This window comes from Zalophus californianus, chromosome 9, assembly GCF_009762305.2.
Source record: "Zalophus californianus isolate mZalCal1 chromosome 9, mZalCal1.pri.v2, whole genome shotgun sequence".
Classification (NCBI taxonomy): Eukaryota; Metazoa; Chordata; class Mammalia; order Carnivora; family Otariidae; genus Zalophus; species Zalophus californianus.
Window position 1 is genome coordinate 80,572,581 of NC_045603.1, and position 17,969 is coordinate 80,590,549.

The window sequence follows — 17,969 nt, forward strand, 5'->3', positions numbered from 1 at the left end:
CGGATGGCTGAGCAGGTGTGGATCAGACCCAGGCCTCCTGATGGCTTGCTATCACCAGAGCTATGTTCCATAAGTGCAGGCTGATTTTGCAACCCCATGATCGGGAAAATCAGCACCGCCTTTCTGAATACATGATTAGAAGAATGGGACCTCTGTTTTTGCAATTATTCAGTGCCAAGAGTACATGCAAAGTTGGTTTGTGGATGAGGGTCGAAGTGGTCTTGCCCATGTTTCCAGCCCATCGGGGGCATGACTGACCAACCCAAAGAGAAATTCCCCCACCTCAGCAGGCTCTCCTCCCAACCTGGTGTCTGCCTCCCCCGCCCCGCCGCCCTGCAACCCCTTCTTGCTCCAGCTCCCTTCTGTCTCTCCTGACCTCTCACTCCTTGTCTCCTCTGTGCCTACCAGTGTGGCATTCTGATGGATTGGCTTCGCTGGCTCTCAACCCTCCTACTTTGTTCCGAAGTCTGAGGCTTGACTCCTACATCCTGGCACAGGCCTTGTTTCTTTCTGTACTCCTGGTAACCAAGCTCTTTGGCACCGTCCCAGGACCCCCTCCTGTGAGCCACTCAGCTCGGCTAGACCCTGTAAACAAAGCTTGTTGCACCGAACTCTGCATCCCCTCCCCACTTCTGGCCTCGGAGGGCCATGCCCTGGATGTCACCTCACCGATGCATGGTCTCTGGAGCACCTGTGGAATTCAGCTGGCGCAGCTCCAGCCCCTGCAGTCTCTCTGCCCTGCTAATGCACACTGGGAGAGGAAGCACAATTCTGAGAGTGAGAAACGCCGGTGTACCACGGCCATTAGGGAGCACACTGGCAGAGTTCACTGCCGTCTGGGCACAGAACATGTCCACCCTGGCAGAGTGACCAACAGTGGTTCCAGAGGTCTACCCCCAACAGAATTGCCCACCACTCCACTAAAGACCCTGCCAGGCTCCTGGGTCTCCTGCTACATCAGGAGCACTTTATGATCCCTCATGTTGTCTACTTCCTAGTTTTTGCATGCCTACTAAGGCCAAGAAATTCACAGCGCCCCAAGTGGAGTGAGGGTGCTCCTGCCCATAAGAGCCACATTAATATAGGAAAGTCCTAGTGGGGGGAAGGGACGGCAGGAGCCAACAACACTAGATCCCCACCTCTAGCAGGCCTGAGGACTCCTCAAATGCTTTGTGGCTGGGTTATGACTTGTCCTGCAAGCGTTTTCCTGGAACAAGCCTTCAGTTCAAAGATGATTTGGTGGCGCACCTGCAGGAGTCATTCAAGAAACAGTTGAGCGACTGCTCTGTGCTTCATGCTGTCCTGGGCACTAGAGACACTGCGGTCAACAACTCAGGTGCCTGTCCCCAGGGGGCTCACAAACTCGTGGGGGATGCAGATATTGGAAAGTCTTACGAGTCTTTCCAACAATATAAATGTTATAAAAGAGAAGGATAAGGTACAGAGGAGCTCACAGAAGGAGACAAATCTGCTCTAGGAATTCAGAGAAAGCTTCCTGGGGAAAGTGATACTTCTGATGGCATTTGAAGGATTAGCAGGTGGAAGGGGGTTGAATGGGGTTGGAGAAGTGGGGAGAAAAGCATTCCAATCAGCTGGAACAGCATGAGGGAAGGGCCTGAAAGAGTGGAGTATGCTGAAAAAAGAAAAACTGAAAGAAGGCTGGTACGTTGGATTACAGACAGAGAGAAACAAAAATGAGAGGTGAGACTGAAGATGCAGGCGGGGGCCTGTCTCTGGGGCCATGGGAGAGTTTTTTTTTATTTAGCCTCATGGGAATGGGAAACAAAGGGTTCTGGTCAAGGGAAAGACACGCACAGAAAGATGGCTCTGCTCCTCACCTGGGAGTGAATTAGGTGTGGTGGAGGGAGAAGGTGGGCGTACACAGTGGTATGGAGTGTGAGGTGCCGGCTGTCAACACCAGCCCTGCCGCCTTCTACCCCCGGCTCCTGTCCCAGGTCAGCAACTTGGGAAGGACGTTTTCCCCTGGCCCTCACCCGCAGGGTTCCAGCTTAGACTGTGCCCATAGGAAGGCCCCGTGCATGATGTGGGAAGTGGAAAAGACACACCATATTCCTTCAGTGGCAGCTGTGTGTGGAGGTGAGGTTTACAGAGGCTTCCAGGCAAGCTCCTGCAAGTCAGCCTCTTCGGCAAGGCAGGCAGCTGAGCTCAACGGCATCCAGAGTTCCCTGAAGCTTCTGACTGTCAACGTTTCTCGGAGGTCAGCAGCAGTTTTCCCGCAGTCTTGATTACCCCAGCTTGTGTATCCAAAGGTTATGCCCACTTCTAATCCCCCTGTTAAGTCCCTCCTGCCTGAGATATCTAAAGCAGTTTCTGTTTCCCTTACTAAACCCCAGCTGCTGGGCAGTTCTGACAGTATTTGGGTGTAAGATTAGGTGGGGCTTGGTCTAGAGTGTAGGCACTGAGGACGGGGCGGGGGGTGGAAAGAATGGATTCAATGTGTATTTAAGAAGTGGAATCTATAGGACATCGTTATAAATTAAATGGGGGGAGTGAGGGAGATGGAGAGATCAAAAATGACCATGAAGTTTCTGTTTCTAAGGTCCGGCAGTCCTGCTAAACTTGCCATCTGGTCCATAGAGCTGAAAGGGATGCAGACGTCGGGCCGCCCCAAACGGCCAGCCTGGCCTGGCCCCTTTCCAGACTGAAGAGCCGAGGCCAAGAAATGAACTAAGGAAGCTGGCAGGATGATAGTGGGGAGATGTGCCCTTTTGCAGGATGTGAAAATCTATACCCTGGAGGTCATGAGCCGCTGTAATGAGTTACCATCTTTTCCAAAACTGCTCTAGCCTGCTCTGGAGCAGACGAACTTAGTTAAGCTGTGCCCAAATTTCAACCTGGGGCAATGAGCAAGCTAACTGGGGTCAGGGGTGAGGGCTGAGGGGCTGGGATGGAGCAGAAGCTTCTTACCAGAGACTCCAGAGGGTGTGGAGCACCAAGGAGGAAAACCAAATGTTCATCCACAATTTGTGTCCAAGTAGCTGAGAGAATCACAGAGAGCAGATCAAGAGCATGTAACGTGAAACTGTGTATACTTGCAGAGGATGCCCTCGGAGAGGCATTCCCACCAGCATCGGGGGCAGGCCAGACTCGGGGAGAGTGATGATGGTCCAGACAGTGGACGGGAGCAGGGCAGACAGCATTCTCCTCGCCCTTCTCTCCATCCAGGAATGTTTTGATTACAGGAGAACAAGGCTTACCCATAGGCTGAGGTCACTGACTACACTTTCTGGAATGATTTATAAAGTGCATTAGTAGAGAAGCATCGCTGTAAGTGTATCTCACATGCACCAAAGCGGAGGTTACTGAGTACTGCCTTTGGAACATGCAGTGGCTTTAGGATAACTACGCAGGTTTCTTAAGTGATCTCTCCTCTTTAACAAAGTATGATCTATTAGATCATAAGGTCACTGAAGACAGGGTTCGATACTGAATCCCTAAAGCCCAGCCCAGTGCACAGCCTCTATCAGCACAATAGATACTCCAGTGGACTAACCACAATTCTCATCCACAAGTCTGTGTGGAATTCCAACCCAGAATTCCAACTCACATGTCAGGACACCACTGCATGGGCTCAAGAATACCTCATCCCACCATCTTCCTCATCTCTCAGCTACTCTAACCAGCCTCCAGCAGTGGCTCCCATGACCTACAGGGGCTTCACCAAGGAAGGTAGAAGGCTGGGCTGGGGGGTATCCCCTCCAGGGTTGAGAGGAGAAGATGCCTGTTAGAATCCTAGACTCCAGGTAGTGACAACGCCCAGCAGCACACCTCAGGCCTTAGGTTCCCTGTTGCCTGGCTTCACTATTTACTACATGGCAATGACAAGTTACCTAAAGTCTCTAAACTTGAGTTTTTCCATCTACAAAGTGGAGTTGATGGTGCCTAGATCCAAGAGTTGACAGAACTAAATAAGGTTTGTAAGACAACTGCCCGAATACCTGTGCACACTAACATGCCCCAGAGATGCCTTCTCTTACAGGGTTCACTTCTCCATTCCAGCCTCAGAGACTGGCCCCTTGCCTCCCCTTCCACTGCGTTCACCTCCCTCTCCTCTCCTCCCTCATCTACTTAAGAACCCAAGTCAATCACAAAGCTCTTCTAATCTTCTGACCCTGAGGCCGCTGTGGCCTCCTCCAAGTGTGGCTTAAAGTAGATGAAGAGCAAAGTCCTAGCAACAAGCAGGTGGACACTATCGGAGAGCGCATTTCTGCAGGGGATTGCTTTCTTCGACCAAATGCCAGGGGCAGAAGGCAGAGCTATGCAGACAGAACAACCAGGGGACAGATGTCGCTACATAAAAAGGAAGACAATCATTTCCCAGAAAACATGCAGCTGCAGTTTGCGTTCTACGGGAAGAAGAGCAAACCCTGTTAAATTCCCTCCCTAAGCAGATTTCTGTAATTATTAGCACTTAAGAATACAGATGTTAAGGAGCTTGTGCTTAAGGAGCTAGTTAAGTTTGGGCAATTGCAGATGGAAAGACTGAAAATTTTCTGAAATTGGTATGAAATACCCTCATACAATAAAGGGACGCTGCCAACACATATGGCATAGAAGAGAAAAAAGGCCCACTGATGAAAAAAAGAAGAGGACCTGAACAAGCCATTTCCTTTAGTCAGACCACCACAGAGATGGCTAGTGCCAACCCAATATCCATTCTCTGCTCCCTTTGTACTAAAAGAACCCCTACATTATTGGAGAACCTCAACTAGAAAACTGTACTTCTACATAGATGTAAGCAGAAGTTATTGGGTGAAAATTATAAGAAAAGTTATTGGGTGGAAATTATAAGAAAAGCTCAAACGCAGCTCTTAACTGATACATCTAGTCCAGATTTCCATCAGTTTCCTTGTCAATGAGGATTATAAGTTAATATCAGAACCGTATTACTTTTTTGGATAATTAGATACGAATTCTTGCTTTAAGTTAGCTGTCGAATAAGTTTTACCAATAGTTCTTAAGTGTAGATTAAATCTGCCTTAGCTAATCTTTTTGTTGCCTTTATAAAGTACCAGACTCTGTTAGCAGATGGCTCTCTGCACTGTGCAGACACCATCTGAAATCACTATCCAAGGACCACGCCTATAATGGGCAGGTGAGATAAATGGTTGTCTAGTACTTCTCATTCCTAGTTGTGTTTCACGATGCATAAACATGTATCTCTTTGAAAACTTTCTACAGATCTTCATCAGCAGTAACAAGGGGCGAAAAAGGAGTCCCAAGACCCCATCTTCATGCAGCTCCTCTGGATTCCACTATCCAGCTAGTCCAGCAGAATCCAGAGAAAGGGAGGGATCACTTTGTAGAAATCCTTATGGGCTTTCACGTGCTCCTCACTCTACTTTTCTGGGTTCAATCAGAATTTTCAGCACATGGGCACCCAGACACACCAGGCAGATACTTAAGGAGAGGAGGGCCAGGGAGATCCCCCTTGTAGTCTCTCTCCTAGTTGTCTTTTGTATGTGATCACTCTAGGAATTTGAAGCATATGTTAAATTCAGGATAACCTCCATGAGTGTTTGTGATAATCATATAAATACAAAAACACAAAGGTTTCAGCAGTGATAAAATTAATTTCCTCTACTTCCTCTTACCCGCTCCTTGGTGCTATGTAAAGACAAGTAAGTGCGTAAACTTCCTGAGCAGTGTTAACATAAATATAAAACGTGATTCATGTGTATGTTTACAACCACAGACACCTTAATTGGTAGTCTACAGAAAGACTTCAGTTCTTTTACAAATTAAACAGAGACACTTGTGCTATTCCTGCTAATTTGATGAGTATGGAACTGCAAAACCCAACCTTCTATTCTGGGATTTTAAATCTGGTACCTTCACAAAATAGCATTATCAATATTTAGAAGTTCTATCTGGCTTCTGGGGAGTAGCCCTGGGGCTTCCCTCCCTTCTAAGATCCTTGTATGAGGTGGCCTTCTTTCTGTGCTGTGCCTGACAGCACTAACTCTTCTCTGCGGAGAGCAGTGTGCATGCCCAGAGAAAGGACTCCAGGGGACGCTTTAACTTACCCCTAATCTATCATCCCACTCTACCTCCGACCCCACCCCCACACCCCCGCCGCCTTCATTTTAGCGTTAACCGTCAACTTTTTCCTTCATATTTTTATGAACTCTGCTTCGTGGGATGCCTTTCCCTTTTTGATGTAAAACAATGAGGAGTAACTGTAAATTTTCTGTCCACCACCCAAAACAGAGGTGATTAAGAAAGACATCTGCCCCTCTAACAGGGTATTTTCACAGCAGTACGGGCAAGAAGAGTCACACCCTCGGGCAGCTCTGGGGTCTTTAAGGCTATTAGAGATGTGCGCTTAGTTTGAATCGGACTGGGAATCCCAAAACACCCTAGTCACCTCCCCCGAGAGTGGTACGGCTTGCAGAACCCTAGAGGCAGAAAACCTCTCTTCTCTATGGAAACTTTAATCCTCTCAGGAGAGTTCAGTTTCTGCTGGAAATCCAAGACTTTGCAAGCAAACAGGATAAGACCTTCCAAAGTCACAAGGTGAATATAATGAGCGTAGCGCTCAGAATACTTACGTGGGGGTGGGGGGAGGGGTGGGAACTGGGATAAGTGTTCCCTTTCATTAGCGTCTCTATAGGTAGTGATTTCCCTACTTAACCAAAGAAAAGAAATGGAAGCGGTTTCCCCCTCACCTATTAAAAGGAGAAAGATGGGTATCTTTAATTGAAAGCAAGCCATCACAAAATTCTCTAATTATAGGCTCAAAGGGGTTTCAAGCTCATGTTGTATCTCCTTCGCTTTCAGCAGGACAGCATTAAACCTTCCTAAAAAGATAAAACTCAACCTATTTTTAAACATACCCAAAGAGTGCATTCTAGTCTTCTGTTCCTGTTAGACAGGGGAGGTTTTTTCCCCCCTTTTTCTAACCTCACCACAGGTGAACTTTTGCTATTACTAACCTGAAGTCTTCACATTAGAGTTCGGCTTCGTTTGCTCAGTGGAAATGGTGAACAGCTGGTCAACGTTAGCCTTTTCTACACTGTACTTCCATGTGTCCATCTGTATGAAATTATAACAATTAATTAGGAGATTTGGGTTTAAATCAATAAATTTGGAGCTAGATGCCAATGGAATCACTGACAAAAGACTGCCCCCATTCTTTCTCTCATACCTTTCTCTGCCATCTATTCCAATACTAACATCTCTCCCTTTCCCACCTCTCTTCCAACAATGCCCCCCCACACACATACACACTACAACAAATGTGCACACTGACACTGGTGAATTGCTTAAAACACCTGTGTTTTTAAAACACAGCTACTTAACATTCAGACCTTGGCCCTATGACCCCACCAAGGGGTATTAATAGTTAAGAGCACAGACTCTGGAGCCCACTGTCTGTGCTTAAATCCTGGCTCTGGGAGCATAGGCACATTTATTTCTATCTCCCTACATATTTTGTCATCTGTAGAATGGAGGCAATAATGGGATCTACCTTATAAGGTTGTGGAAAAGATTAATGAGTTCATACCAAAAAAGCCCCTAAAGTGGTCATCTGGTTCTCTGACTGCAAATGCTATATAATTGTTAGCTGTTGTCATACCCTCCTTGCAGCAAAAGGACATTAGAAAGCATTAAACTATGCCCGATATTCCAGAAAGCAAGAGTTTAAGAAAAGGAGTAGCACTCGGGTTTTAAAGGAAGTGGATAAGCAAGAAGAGTTATCCAGGTGAATGATGAAAGAAAAAAGACAAAAAGCAAAGAAGGATAAAAGTAAAAACGAAAGAGGAAGAACAAAAGCAGACCCTTCATGGGGCACAGGTAGAAAGAGGAAAACATAAGGGAAAAGGAGAAAAGAAAAAGAAAAATGAGTAAAAAGATGGGCATGGAAAGTAAAGACAGAAGAAAAGGAGGACTGCGAATCACAAAGGAAACCAAAAAATCAGAAACGACTGCATCCGCAGTGTGCGCTGGGCGTCAGAAAGAGAAAGGACTGGAAGAGAAAACACCAGCGTCGGGCATGGTAGGGAAGCTTGGGATAGAATGACGAGATCCAAGCAATAACACAAAAGGCTTCTTTCGCAGCCACAGGCCTGTCTGTCCTCCAATGATGAGAAGTGTGCATCTGACAGTAACACACCCAGGATCCACTGGTCTTCCTTCCCTTTTCCTCCTCTTCTAAACTGCTTTAGAGTTGGCCCCAGAATTAGGCCCTAAGGTTGGCCCTAGTCAGATGTCTTCCTTGTGTCTCGTCTGCTCTACCGACAAGACCAAGAGGAAGTGATCAGACCTTCTTCTTTTCACTAAATATTCTATCTATCCTTTTCAAGGGAACATTTAGCTGTGGAGCAAACACTTATACCCTCGTCCTACTTCGAACATTCACAAACCTATAAGGGGAGATTTCACCTTAAAGGCATCCCCCTCCTCCCCCTCTTTTTGGGTCAGTTTAGAAGAAGCAGAGAGTACTGCAGGCATACGCCGCTTGTAGGGCATCAAAGTGCCCTCCCCACTAAAGAGAATTAACCACCCAATGACTTGGAAACTAGAGAGAGGTTGAATAGAGGTTTAAAATGAAATCAGTATTTTAAAATTACTTCTTCTAAGTATTATCCCTAAAGGGCCTGTTTGGTGCAAACTACGTCCCCGTATTTGAGGAAGTCGAGAGACCTTCCAGGGCCCTCTCCCGAGACGAAGTGGACGGACCGCGAGCGTCTCCTCTTGCCGGGGTGAGCTGGGCAGCCGCCGCCGCCGCCGCCGCAGCGGGAGTCACGAAGCCAGACGCGGCGCGTCTCCGCCCAGGACTCGGGAGACTGCAGCAGCGCGCGCCGCGGCCGCGGCCCGGGCGGCTCCTGGAGGCTGGGAGGAGACGCGACTCCCGCAGACACGTGACCTCCTCCCAGCCGCCGCTTCCCGCGACCCAGATCCGTCCCCGGAACCCGCGCTGTGCGGGGCGGGCCGGGGTGGGGGTAGCGGGGACACGTAGCGACGGCCCCAGTCCCTGCTGAGCCCCTGTGCGTGTTCCCTCGGCGTACTTCTCCCCTTGGTTCATGCGCCGCTGGCAATAAGGAAGGTTTCGGGGATAACCCACGAGAATTGAAACTTACTCTTGCTGCAGGAAGAAAAAACCTCTGATTTTTATATCTATCTACTTATATAAGAGAAATCAACATATATTCTCTCCTTTCCTCCCCCAGCAGAGCCGAGTGGCGGCAACCCCAGGGCGGGAGCCCTGGGAGTCCCGCAGGACGAGATTTAACCCCCCCCCACCTACCCCCACCCCGGCCTCCAAGGCTCCTGGTCGCCCGCTGCGCCGGGCGGCGTGGGCAGTGCGCATCTCTGGGCACCTCTTGGTAACTCTCGCTAGCAGTGAGTCATGCTCCCGGGATGGCTCTGGGGAAAGATAAGCCGGCTCGTGCTGGCTTGCGCTTCCCCGCGCCGAGCGCCGCTGCTACAGGGCGAGCGCGCGCGCGCACGGGTTCCCCGCGCAGTGATGTGGCAGCAGCGGCAGGTCGGATCACGTTGCTGGCCCTGTGCTGGTACCCGTTTGAGACAGGATTAAGGAGGGAGGCTTTGGAGGTGCCAGCGGTAGTAAACGTGGGCTCTGCACACTCCCGGCGTCGCTTATCACACCGCGGGGGGGCGGGGGGGGTTGGGGTGGAGAACAACGCAGCAGCACCCGAGGCGATGAGGGGCGACGGAGTTTAGCTGGCGAGTGATAATGCTGCATTGCTTTTCCGCGGTAGCCCCTCTTGTGCCACCCCCTCCTACCCCCTCCCTCTCGCCGCGTTCCTCTGGGAGCACCAGAGGCCCCAGTCGTCGTCATCTGTTTCTGTGATTAGTGGCACCGCAATTCCGGCTGCTGCGGGAAGTTTGGGTGGCTCAGGGACACCGTGTCGCCGAAAGACACTTGGATTGCGACATTCTGACCCAGTGACTACATTTTCATTTATTTTAAATCCTTCAGGGAGCGGATTTCAAGTCGCCCCATTAAGGGGCAACCTCCAACCGGGGCCAAGGGGTCCCCCCAGGCCACTGAGCGGTGTGCAAACAAGTCTCCAAATTTTCCTTCGGGACTGAAGTTTACCCACCGTTAATTCTCTCTTTCCTTTCTCTGGTCCAAACCACCAGTGCAGTCGGTGGCGAAGCAAAAAGCCACGTTCACGTTCCTGCACCGTAATGACGGACGAACTGAGGGAGTAGCATTTCCGAGCCGAGAAAGCCCGGGCTGCCCCGCACCCCCGGCGCCTCCTCCCCCTCCCCCAGCTGACTGCAACGCCTTTGGGAAGATGAATAGCTTGGCCGAAGTTGTTTTTCCTTTCCGGTGGCCCTGATCAGGTGTCCCCGCCCCCTCCTGCCTTGCGCCTTCCCTCACAGCCTGCTCCCGACACCCCCTCCTGGCCCGGCCCCTCCTCCCCCGCCCCCCTCCGGGCTGGACCGCGGATGGTACGTTCCGCACGTGAGCTGGGTGCTGGTCTGGCCGGCGACGCGCGTGCCCTGTGGCCAAACACTGCCCGGAGTGAGAGCAAACTACCAGCGCAGTGGGGCCGGCGCGAGTGTGCGTGCGTGTGTGTGCGTGTGTGCGAGAGAGCGAGCGCGGTGGGAGGGGGGGAACCAACTGCTTCACACTTTCAACACTGCACTGAAGAAGGGAGAGAGAGAGAGAGAGACTGGAGACGCTCAGATCCCCCCAAGATCTCCCAAAGCTATCGTCCCACAGATTATAGAACAGAACCCCAAAAATCGAAACAGAGGAAACGGACAGCGGTTGAACATGGACGAAGGAATTCCTCATTTGCAAGAGAGACAGTTACTGGAACATAGAGATTTTATAGGGTAAGGTGCACGCACCCTTGCGAATATCTGTCTAGGCTTCAGAGTGATTTTTTTTCTTCTCCAGAAAGTGGTATGGAGCGGGCAAGGGCAGTGCCCCTCCCCGAATGGGTGCCTGATGCTGATTTCTGTTTTGCAGACTGGACTATTCCTCTTTGTATATGTGTAAGCCCAAAAGGAGCATGAAGCGAGACGATAGCAAGGTAAGTGTAAGTTTCCGATGTTCCCCATAACCTGCCTGGATAGTTAATTAGGGTCATTGATTTCACAGCGAAGCTCTGCCCGCAAATATATTCCAGCCCTTGAGCTTCCCCAACTGTGAATTCTAAGTGGTTTGCTGGATACTCTCAGGGGGAGATTAAACATCACACCTGAATTCAAATTGCATTTCAGAACAGTCCAGAGGAAAAGGTTTCTTGGGCATAGTTTATCACATAATATGGGGGGGTTTTCTGAGGGGGGTTATGGATTTATCCAATAAATGTGTAGCTTATTGTTTTCTTTCTTCCATGATTGTCGTATATTAAGGATACCTACAAATTACCGCACAGATTAATAGAAAAGAAAAGAAGAGATCGAATTAATGAATGCATTGCTCAGCTGAAAGATTTACTGCCTGAACATCTGAAGTTGACAGTAAGATGCACATTTTCATTCTTTGCTGCTCTCCAAGGGCGTGTTAATAGCTTGGTACTACTCCCAGAGATATAAGAATAAATGTAAATATCATATGCCTTACAACTTGTGCTGTAGTGTAGAGTTTCCCACAAACTCAAGAGTAGGTGCTCACAACTGAAGGCAAGAAATCATGTATAACCCGTCTTCTGGAAAGCTCAAGAAGTATAGGAATAGTACTTCTTTCAAAGTGTTTGCTTAAGTTGCTGTGCTGAGTGGAGAGCCAATCAAGCCAAATGTGTGTTTTTTAAGTAACCAAGTGCCCCCTTCTCTTTTGCACCACTGCAGACTCTGGGGCATCTGGAGAAAGCGGTAGTCTTGGAATTAACTTTGAAACACTTAAAAGCTTTAACAGCCTTAACCGAGCAGCAGCATCAGAAGATAATTGCTTTACAGAATGGTAAGTCAATTCAGGGAGGCCAACCCACCCTGATGAAGCCGGGCAGCCCACAGAGGGGCAGTGTTTAGGACTCTGCCCCCACCCCCATCTCCTTCCTTGGGCCCACGGGCTCACTCTTATTTGTTAAATTGCTTATACTTTCCCTTCATTGGAAAGTGCCCATTTCCCGAAGCATCCCAGAGGCTTTCAGCAGAACTCAGAGGAATCAGATTTTTATTTAAAGTGGCGGTTGCGCTCTCCACTTTGGTTTTTCAGCTGGGAGTAGAGCGCCCCCCTGCTCCCCACCCCCGCCACCACCACCACCCCCCCCCCCCCCCCCCGGCAACCGGTGGATTATATCACCGGAATACAGAGGAAAAACCGAGATCACTTTAGTCAATGTAGGGCCCACGTGATAAGCAGATGTTTTAACGTCGGTATTTTTCTTCTTGCCTCCATTCCTCTGCCCCCACCCCCTTCCTCATCCTAGGGGAGCGATCTCTGAAATCGCCCATTCAGTCCGACTTGGATGCGTTCCACTCGGGATTTCAAACATGCGCCAAAGAAGTCTTGCAATACCTCTCCCGGTTTGAGAGCTGGACGCCCAGAGAGCAGCGGTGTGTCCAGCTGATCAACCACTTGCACGCCGTGGCCACCCAGTTCTTGCCCACCCCCCAGCTGTTGACTCAACAGGTCCCTCTGAGTAAAGGCACCGGCGCGCCCTCGGCCGCTGCCCCCACAGGGTCCGCGGCCGCCCCCTGCCTGGAGCGCGCCGGGCAGAAGCTTGAGCCCCTCGCCCACTGCGTGCCGGTCATCCAGCGGACTCAGCCCAGCGCCGAGCTCGCCGCCGAGAACGACACGGACACCGACAGCGGCTACGGCGGCGAGGCCGAGGCGAGGCCGGACCGCGAGAAGGGCAAAGGCTCCGGGACGGGCCGCGTCACCATCAAGCAGGAGCCCCCCGGGGAGGACTCGCCGGCGCCCAAGAGGATGAAGCTGGATTCCCGCGGCGGCGGCGGCGGCCTGGGGGGCGGCGCGGCGGCGGCGGCGGCCGCGCTCCTGGGGCCGGACCCGGCCGCCGCGGCAGCGCTGCTGAGACCCGACGCGGCCCTGCTCAGCTCGCTGGTGGCGTTCGGCGGAGGCGGGGGCGCGCCCTTCGCGCAGCCCGCCGCCGCCGCGGCTGCCGCGGCCCCCTTCTGCCTGCCCTTCTACTTCCTCTCGCCTTCGGCGGCCGCCGCCTACGTGCAGCCTTTCCTGGACAAGAGCGGCCTGGAGAAGTACCTGTACCCGGCGGCGGCCGCCGCCCCGTTCCCACTGCTGTACCCCGGCATCCCCGCGCCGGCAGCCGCCGCCGCAGCCGCCGCCGCAGCCGCCGCCGCCGCTGCCTTCCCCTGCCTGTCCTCGGTGTTGTCGCCCCCTCCCGAGAAGGCCAGCGCCGCCGCCGCGACCCTCTTGCCGCACGAGGTGGCGCCCCCTGGGGCGCTGCACCCCCCGCACCCGCACGGCCGCACCCACCTGTCCTTCGCCGGCGCCCGCGAGCCCGGGAACCCGGAGAGCTCTGCTCAGGAAGATCCCTCGCAGCCAGGAAAGGAAACCCACTGAATCCTCGCCTCCTTTCTTAGACAGGACGAGGGTTCACGCGGAATAATAATATTAATAAGTTAAAACACCCTTAACGTTTTTAAGGGAGGAAGTGTAATAGATGCACGACAGGCTTTTAAAACAACACAGGTGTTTCGTGTACATTTGGAGTTCCTGTTTTGCTCATCCCTCACCACCCCACCCTCCGCACACTAACGTCCCTTTCTTCCCCCACCAGCTCTAAAAGAATCTCTGCGATATTGATACTTTCTTCTTTAAAGAATTCGCCCAAATAAGTTTTGCCTTCTTTTAGGCCATGTTCCATTATCTTTTAAAATACAGAACCTAATTCTGGAGGAAGAAGGGTCTGCTCTGTGGGTGAGCTGATTGAACCAAGGTAGGGGAAAGGTGGCCCAGGAGTTGACGTCCAACAGCCGGCTGGTAGTTATTATCTGCCTGCCGCATAGCTGTCCCACCGGCTTCAGGAGGCTTTCCACAACCAGAATGAGGATCTTTTAGAATTGAATTTACTCTTCAGTATTTTATAATGTTCAGCTTTTTTTAAAGGCATATATTTTTCAAAGAGGAAGAAGTGAAAATGCAGTCACGTTGCAACCTATTCTGAAGTGGTTTGAATGGTATCCCTTAGTAACTTGCTCTTGTTTAAAGAGACTCGGAGTTGGGCCGTTGTCAGAACTGAGTCAGGGAAGGAGATGGATGAGGAAGGCCAGAATCATTCTTGGTACACTTACTAGCACTTTATGGAGAAATTGACCGTGAATCAATTGACGTGTCTTAATTTCATTCATATATATATATATATATATACACACACACATCTATAGTACATCTATTCCCACCTTGTCATTATTTAATTCACCATATTCCTAAATTTTTATAATCTTGCTGTAAAAAAGGAATGTGCACTGAACTTAAAAACAAAACAAATCCAAAATGATTTATCCTATACTCTTGTTAAATAACAAAAGGGGAGGAAAGCATTAAACTGGTCAGTTTTGATTGGAAAAGCTGTAAAGATGTGGAATGAAGCCCCGTGAGGCCTTCCTATCTCCAAGTCTATGTATTTTCTGGAGACCAAACCAGATACCAGATAATCACAAAGAAAGCTTTTTTAATAAGGCTTAAACCAAGACCTTGTCTAGATATTTTTAGTTTGTTGCCAAGGTAGCACTGTGAGAAATCTCACTTGAATGTTATGTAAGGGGTGAGACACAACAGTCTGACTATAAGCGAAGAAAATATCTGGGTCTTTTAGTCAGTTTGGTGCATTTGCCGCTGCTGTTGCTTTGTTTGCCTCAAACGCTGTGTTTAAACAACGTTAAATCGTAGCCTACAAGGTGGCTCTTATGTACATAGTTGTTAATACATCCGATTAATGATGTCTGACATGCTATTTTTGTAGGGAGAGACTATGTGCTAATGATATTTTGAGTTAAAATATCTTTTGGGGAGGATTTGCTGAAAAGTTGCACTTTTGTTACAATGCTTATGCTTGGTACAAGCTTATGCTGTCTTAAATTATTAAAAAAAATAAATACCATCTGCAAGAAACCAGCTGGTTTAGAAAATTTTAGTATGTGAAGATAAATGAGAAATTATCTTTATATTCTGGTATTTTCAGCTCTCCATAAATTCTATTACCTAAATATTGCCACACTATTTTGTGATTTTAAAATTCTTACTAAGGAATAAAAACTTTAATATACGATATGATATTGTCTACTAATTAAAAAGACATAATGCTCAATTAGTTTTAAGGTATCTATGAACTTAGGGATGAAAGTTATTAACGTTCTCAGATGTACTTTATTTGTCATTGGCTTGATATCACACGTTTCCAATTTCTTACAAGCCTCCAAGCTCTGGCTGTGTCTACCTACTTGTTTCCAATGTATCTCAATGAAAAGTGCAAAAGAAAAACCTACCAATCACTTGCGTGGTCTGTTTATGTTAGACCAAATTTACTAATGTTTTTGACTGATGAATTTTTCACTTCTCATCTTGACTCCAGATAGACTTTTGTATGGTCTGGCATTTCTCCTTCACTGGGTCCAGTATAAATACACTGCCACTTAGGGGTGCTTAACTTCTTATATTTTTAGCTCCTTAACCTTTATAAAAAAGAATTCTCTTGTGGGACTTAATCATGGAATTCAAGGAAAAGAAATAATTGTAGACTTTTCTCAGATTCATAACCAAATTTGTGATCTGATATGTGAAGGACTGTCAATTTTTAGTTTCAATAACGTTCTTCACAAACCCCTTGATTTTTGAAAGGTGTTGAAATAATGGTCAAAATTTATGAGACGTAGAAAAAGTGCTCCCTCTGCTGACTTACCGCAACCAAACTACAAGTCCTAGAATGTGGAGCCAAAGGAACCTCAGAGATCAGTTTGTCCAGCCCCCTGCATTTTATAACATGAAGCCCAGAGATATCATATATCCTCCTAACATCAGATAAACAGCTACCCGGAGCCAGCACAAAACGCCAGATCTACTGCATCCCCCAGTCAGTAAACTACCTCGCACTGCAGCATCTTCAACCACATAAGCTGAATTTGATTGGGCAGCATTCGTGAAGCGTCATAAATAAAGCACAAGAACAAAGGAAATAAAAATTACCATTAGAAAACTATGTAGGATTTTTGAGCATTGTAATTTACTGAACTTAGAAAAATATTGTCTAAATCAGAATAATGGGAAAAAGTAGTATCTTAAATATTTTGAGCTACATTTTAATGCTATATTGTAATAATACTAGTTTCACAACCAAAAAAGATTCAAAGTAAATCAGAGAACAATAGATGTTTAACATTTGTATAATTTTGGTATAATGAAGTAAAAAATCTTAGGATTGGGCCAGATTTTACAGGTCAGCTATTTAGTCCAAAAGCCTATATACTTACATAGTAATAAGATAAAGTTAGTGAGAACAGAACTGCAAAATAATATTTTCTATGTGGCATCTGAAAATTATTTTGGTAATTGATTATGTCATAAATTAAAACACTGGAGTAATGACTCCAGTAATGATTCACTAAGGATGGTCCTATACCTGCAGTGGTGAAATTTTAACCAAAATGTGTTGTAATGTATGTGGTTTTTCAACTTAAGACAAATGTGAATCGTGGGTTAATGCTACTTTTATACATATAGTATACGCATAGGATTATGCCACTTGATTTTGCATACATACATTTCTCAGCAAATGTTATATTGAGTTGATAAGCGGCCTTATCTGCACAAAGAGCTAAGGCACTAGAAACTACATTTTTAATAGCTATTTAAAGTATGACTGGAGTTTTAGTTCCTATCATTGTGAAAACTATTTTTCATTTAGTTCTCTGTTATTGGCCATGCAGGCCATAAGTCTGGTTATTGCTCATCATCTGAGATTTGTAAAAGAAGCCTCAACCTATTTCTGAATATGTCACAGGTCAATTTTGAAGCTCTCCATGGAAGGTGATTGCCAGTTCTGAGATCCTTAGAAGACAAGGCTGGGCAAACATACTAAGGCCTTTAGATAGAAATGAACAGAGCCCTCATGAACCAATCAAGTCCATTATAATGCCAAAAGCTGGCTGTACCATTGTGATAATAGTCTTTTACTTCAGATGGCAATCTGATGTTTTTCATTAAACAAAAATTCTTAATCTCAGATCAATACCCATTGTTCTGTGTTGCTTTACATCAGCTCAAAATGGATATAAAGTGTAGGCTAACGTCCAGAAGTCCTAGTTTTTCATAGAATTTACTAGAAGATTTACACAGAAAATTATCACACATTTCCTGTGACAGGATGAGATTTATACTGAAAAACATGTTCAGCGTGTACTTTAAAAATGGGCTCCGAGAAAGGAGTTGGACATTTGTCTTATAATTGGGTTGCTTGCACTAGTTCAGTGATTCCGTATTGGAAACTCCAAACAAATGTAAAACTATAAGTTTTTTTTAAAAAGTTGATATTTTAAAATTCTGAATTCAGTGATGCCCAAGTTTTCTGGCTTCTGGGAATGATCTGTGCCCCATGAAACAATGATTCAGAAAACGGAAGCTTCTATGTTCAAGTGCCAATATTGTTTATCTTTTCTTTTTTTCCTTACATTCTTTTAGTGGAAAGCTTACTAAAATATTACACGTGTCCTCTAAAGTGTCTTACACATGTCCTAGAAATAAATACCCTCTCCATAGTTATCCATTCTCAATAAATCAGGGTCAACACGGTAAACATCACTTTTGCACTATGCATGTCATCTGGGAGTACTGGCATCTGCGCTAAATTCTTTTTGAGTTTTTATATCTGCTTTTTATAGGTTTTTCAGTATTTTTACTCTAGATCAGGCTGCCGGCTGTCACTTCTTGATGTGTCAGAGTGCCTGCCTCCAACTCTTATCTAATTTGCTATCTCTGACTTACTGTGGCCTGGGAAACCATTTAACCAAAACCACACCCATTTGAAATGTGTCTAAAATTAGAATAAATA

At 47.5% G+C, this 17,969-nt stretch overlaps 2 protein-coding genes across 7 annotated transcripts in view; one reads left to right on the forward strand and one right to left on the reverse strand.

The window, feature by feature from the left end:
• Window positions 1–13,526, reverse strand: part of SSPN (sarcospan) — a 250,908-nt gene extending 237,382 nt beyond the window's left edge. For 2 of the 6 annotated variants that reach the window (XM_027593404.2, XM_027593401.2), the window contains exons 1-2: window positions 10,089–10,236; window positions 6,957–7,056 (exon numbers count right to left, since the gene is read on the reverse strand). The gene's annotated coding sequence lies outside the window, so the exon portion shown is untranslated. Of the gene's footprint in view, window positions 1–6,956; window positions 7,057–8,667; window positions 8,869–10,088; window positions 10,237–13,399 lie in introns of those variants that run through there. The other 4 variants (XM_027593405.2, XM_027593402.2, XM_027593403.2 and 1 more) reach the window with 3 other exon arrangements.
• Window positions 10,505–15,196, forward strand: BHLHE41 (basic helix-loop-helix family member e41). The gene is made up of 5 exons (XM_027593397.2): window positions 10,505–10,833; window positions 10,970–11,033; window positions 11,359–11,466; window positions 11,794–11,905; window positions 12,375–15,196. Exons 1-5 carry the CDS (start codon window positions 10,772–10,774, stop codon window positions 13,484–13,486), a joined length of 1,458 nt encoding a protein of 485 aa, XP_027449198.1. The 5' UTR covers window positions 10,505–10,771; the 3' UTR covers window positions 13,487–15,196.
• Window positions 15,197–17,969: the final 2,773 nt, after the last annotated feature.

Excerpts from the sequence above, each read along its gene's own strand:
- BHLHE41 (XM_027593397.2), top strand. The coding sequence starts at position 10,772 with ATGGACGAAGGAATTCCTCATTTGCAAGAGAGACAGTTACTGGAACAT. Across the intron at positions 10,834-10,969 it reads GAACATAGAGATTTTATAGG|ACTGGACTATTCCTCTTTGT; the intron begins GTAAGGTGCACG and ends TCTGTTTTGCAG. Across the intron at positions 11,467-11,793 it reads CTGAACATCTGAAGTTGACA|ACTCTGGGGCATCTGGAGAA; the intron begins GTAAGATGCACA and ends GCACCACTGCAG.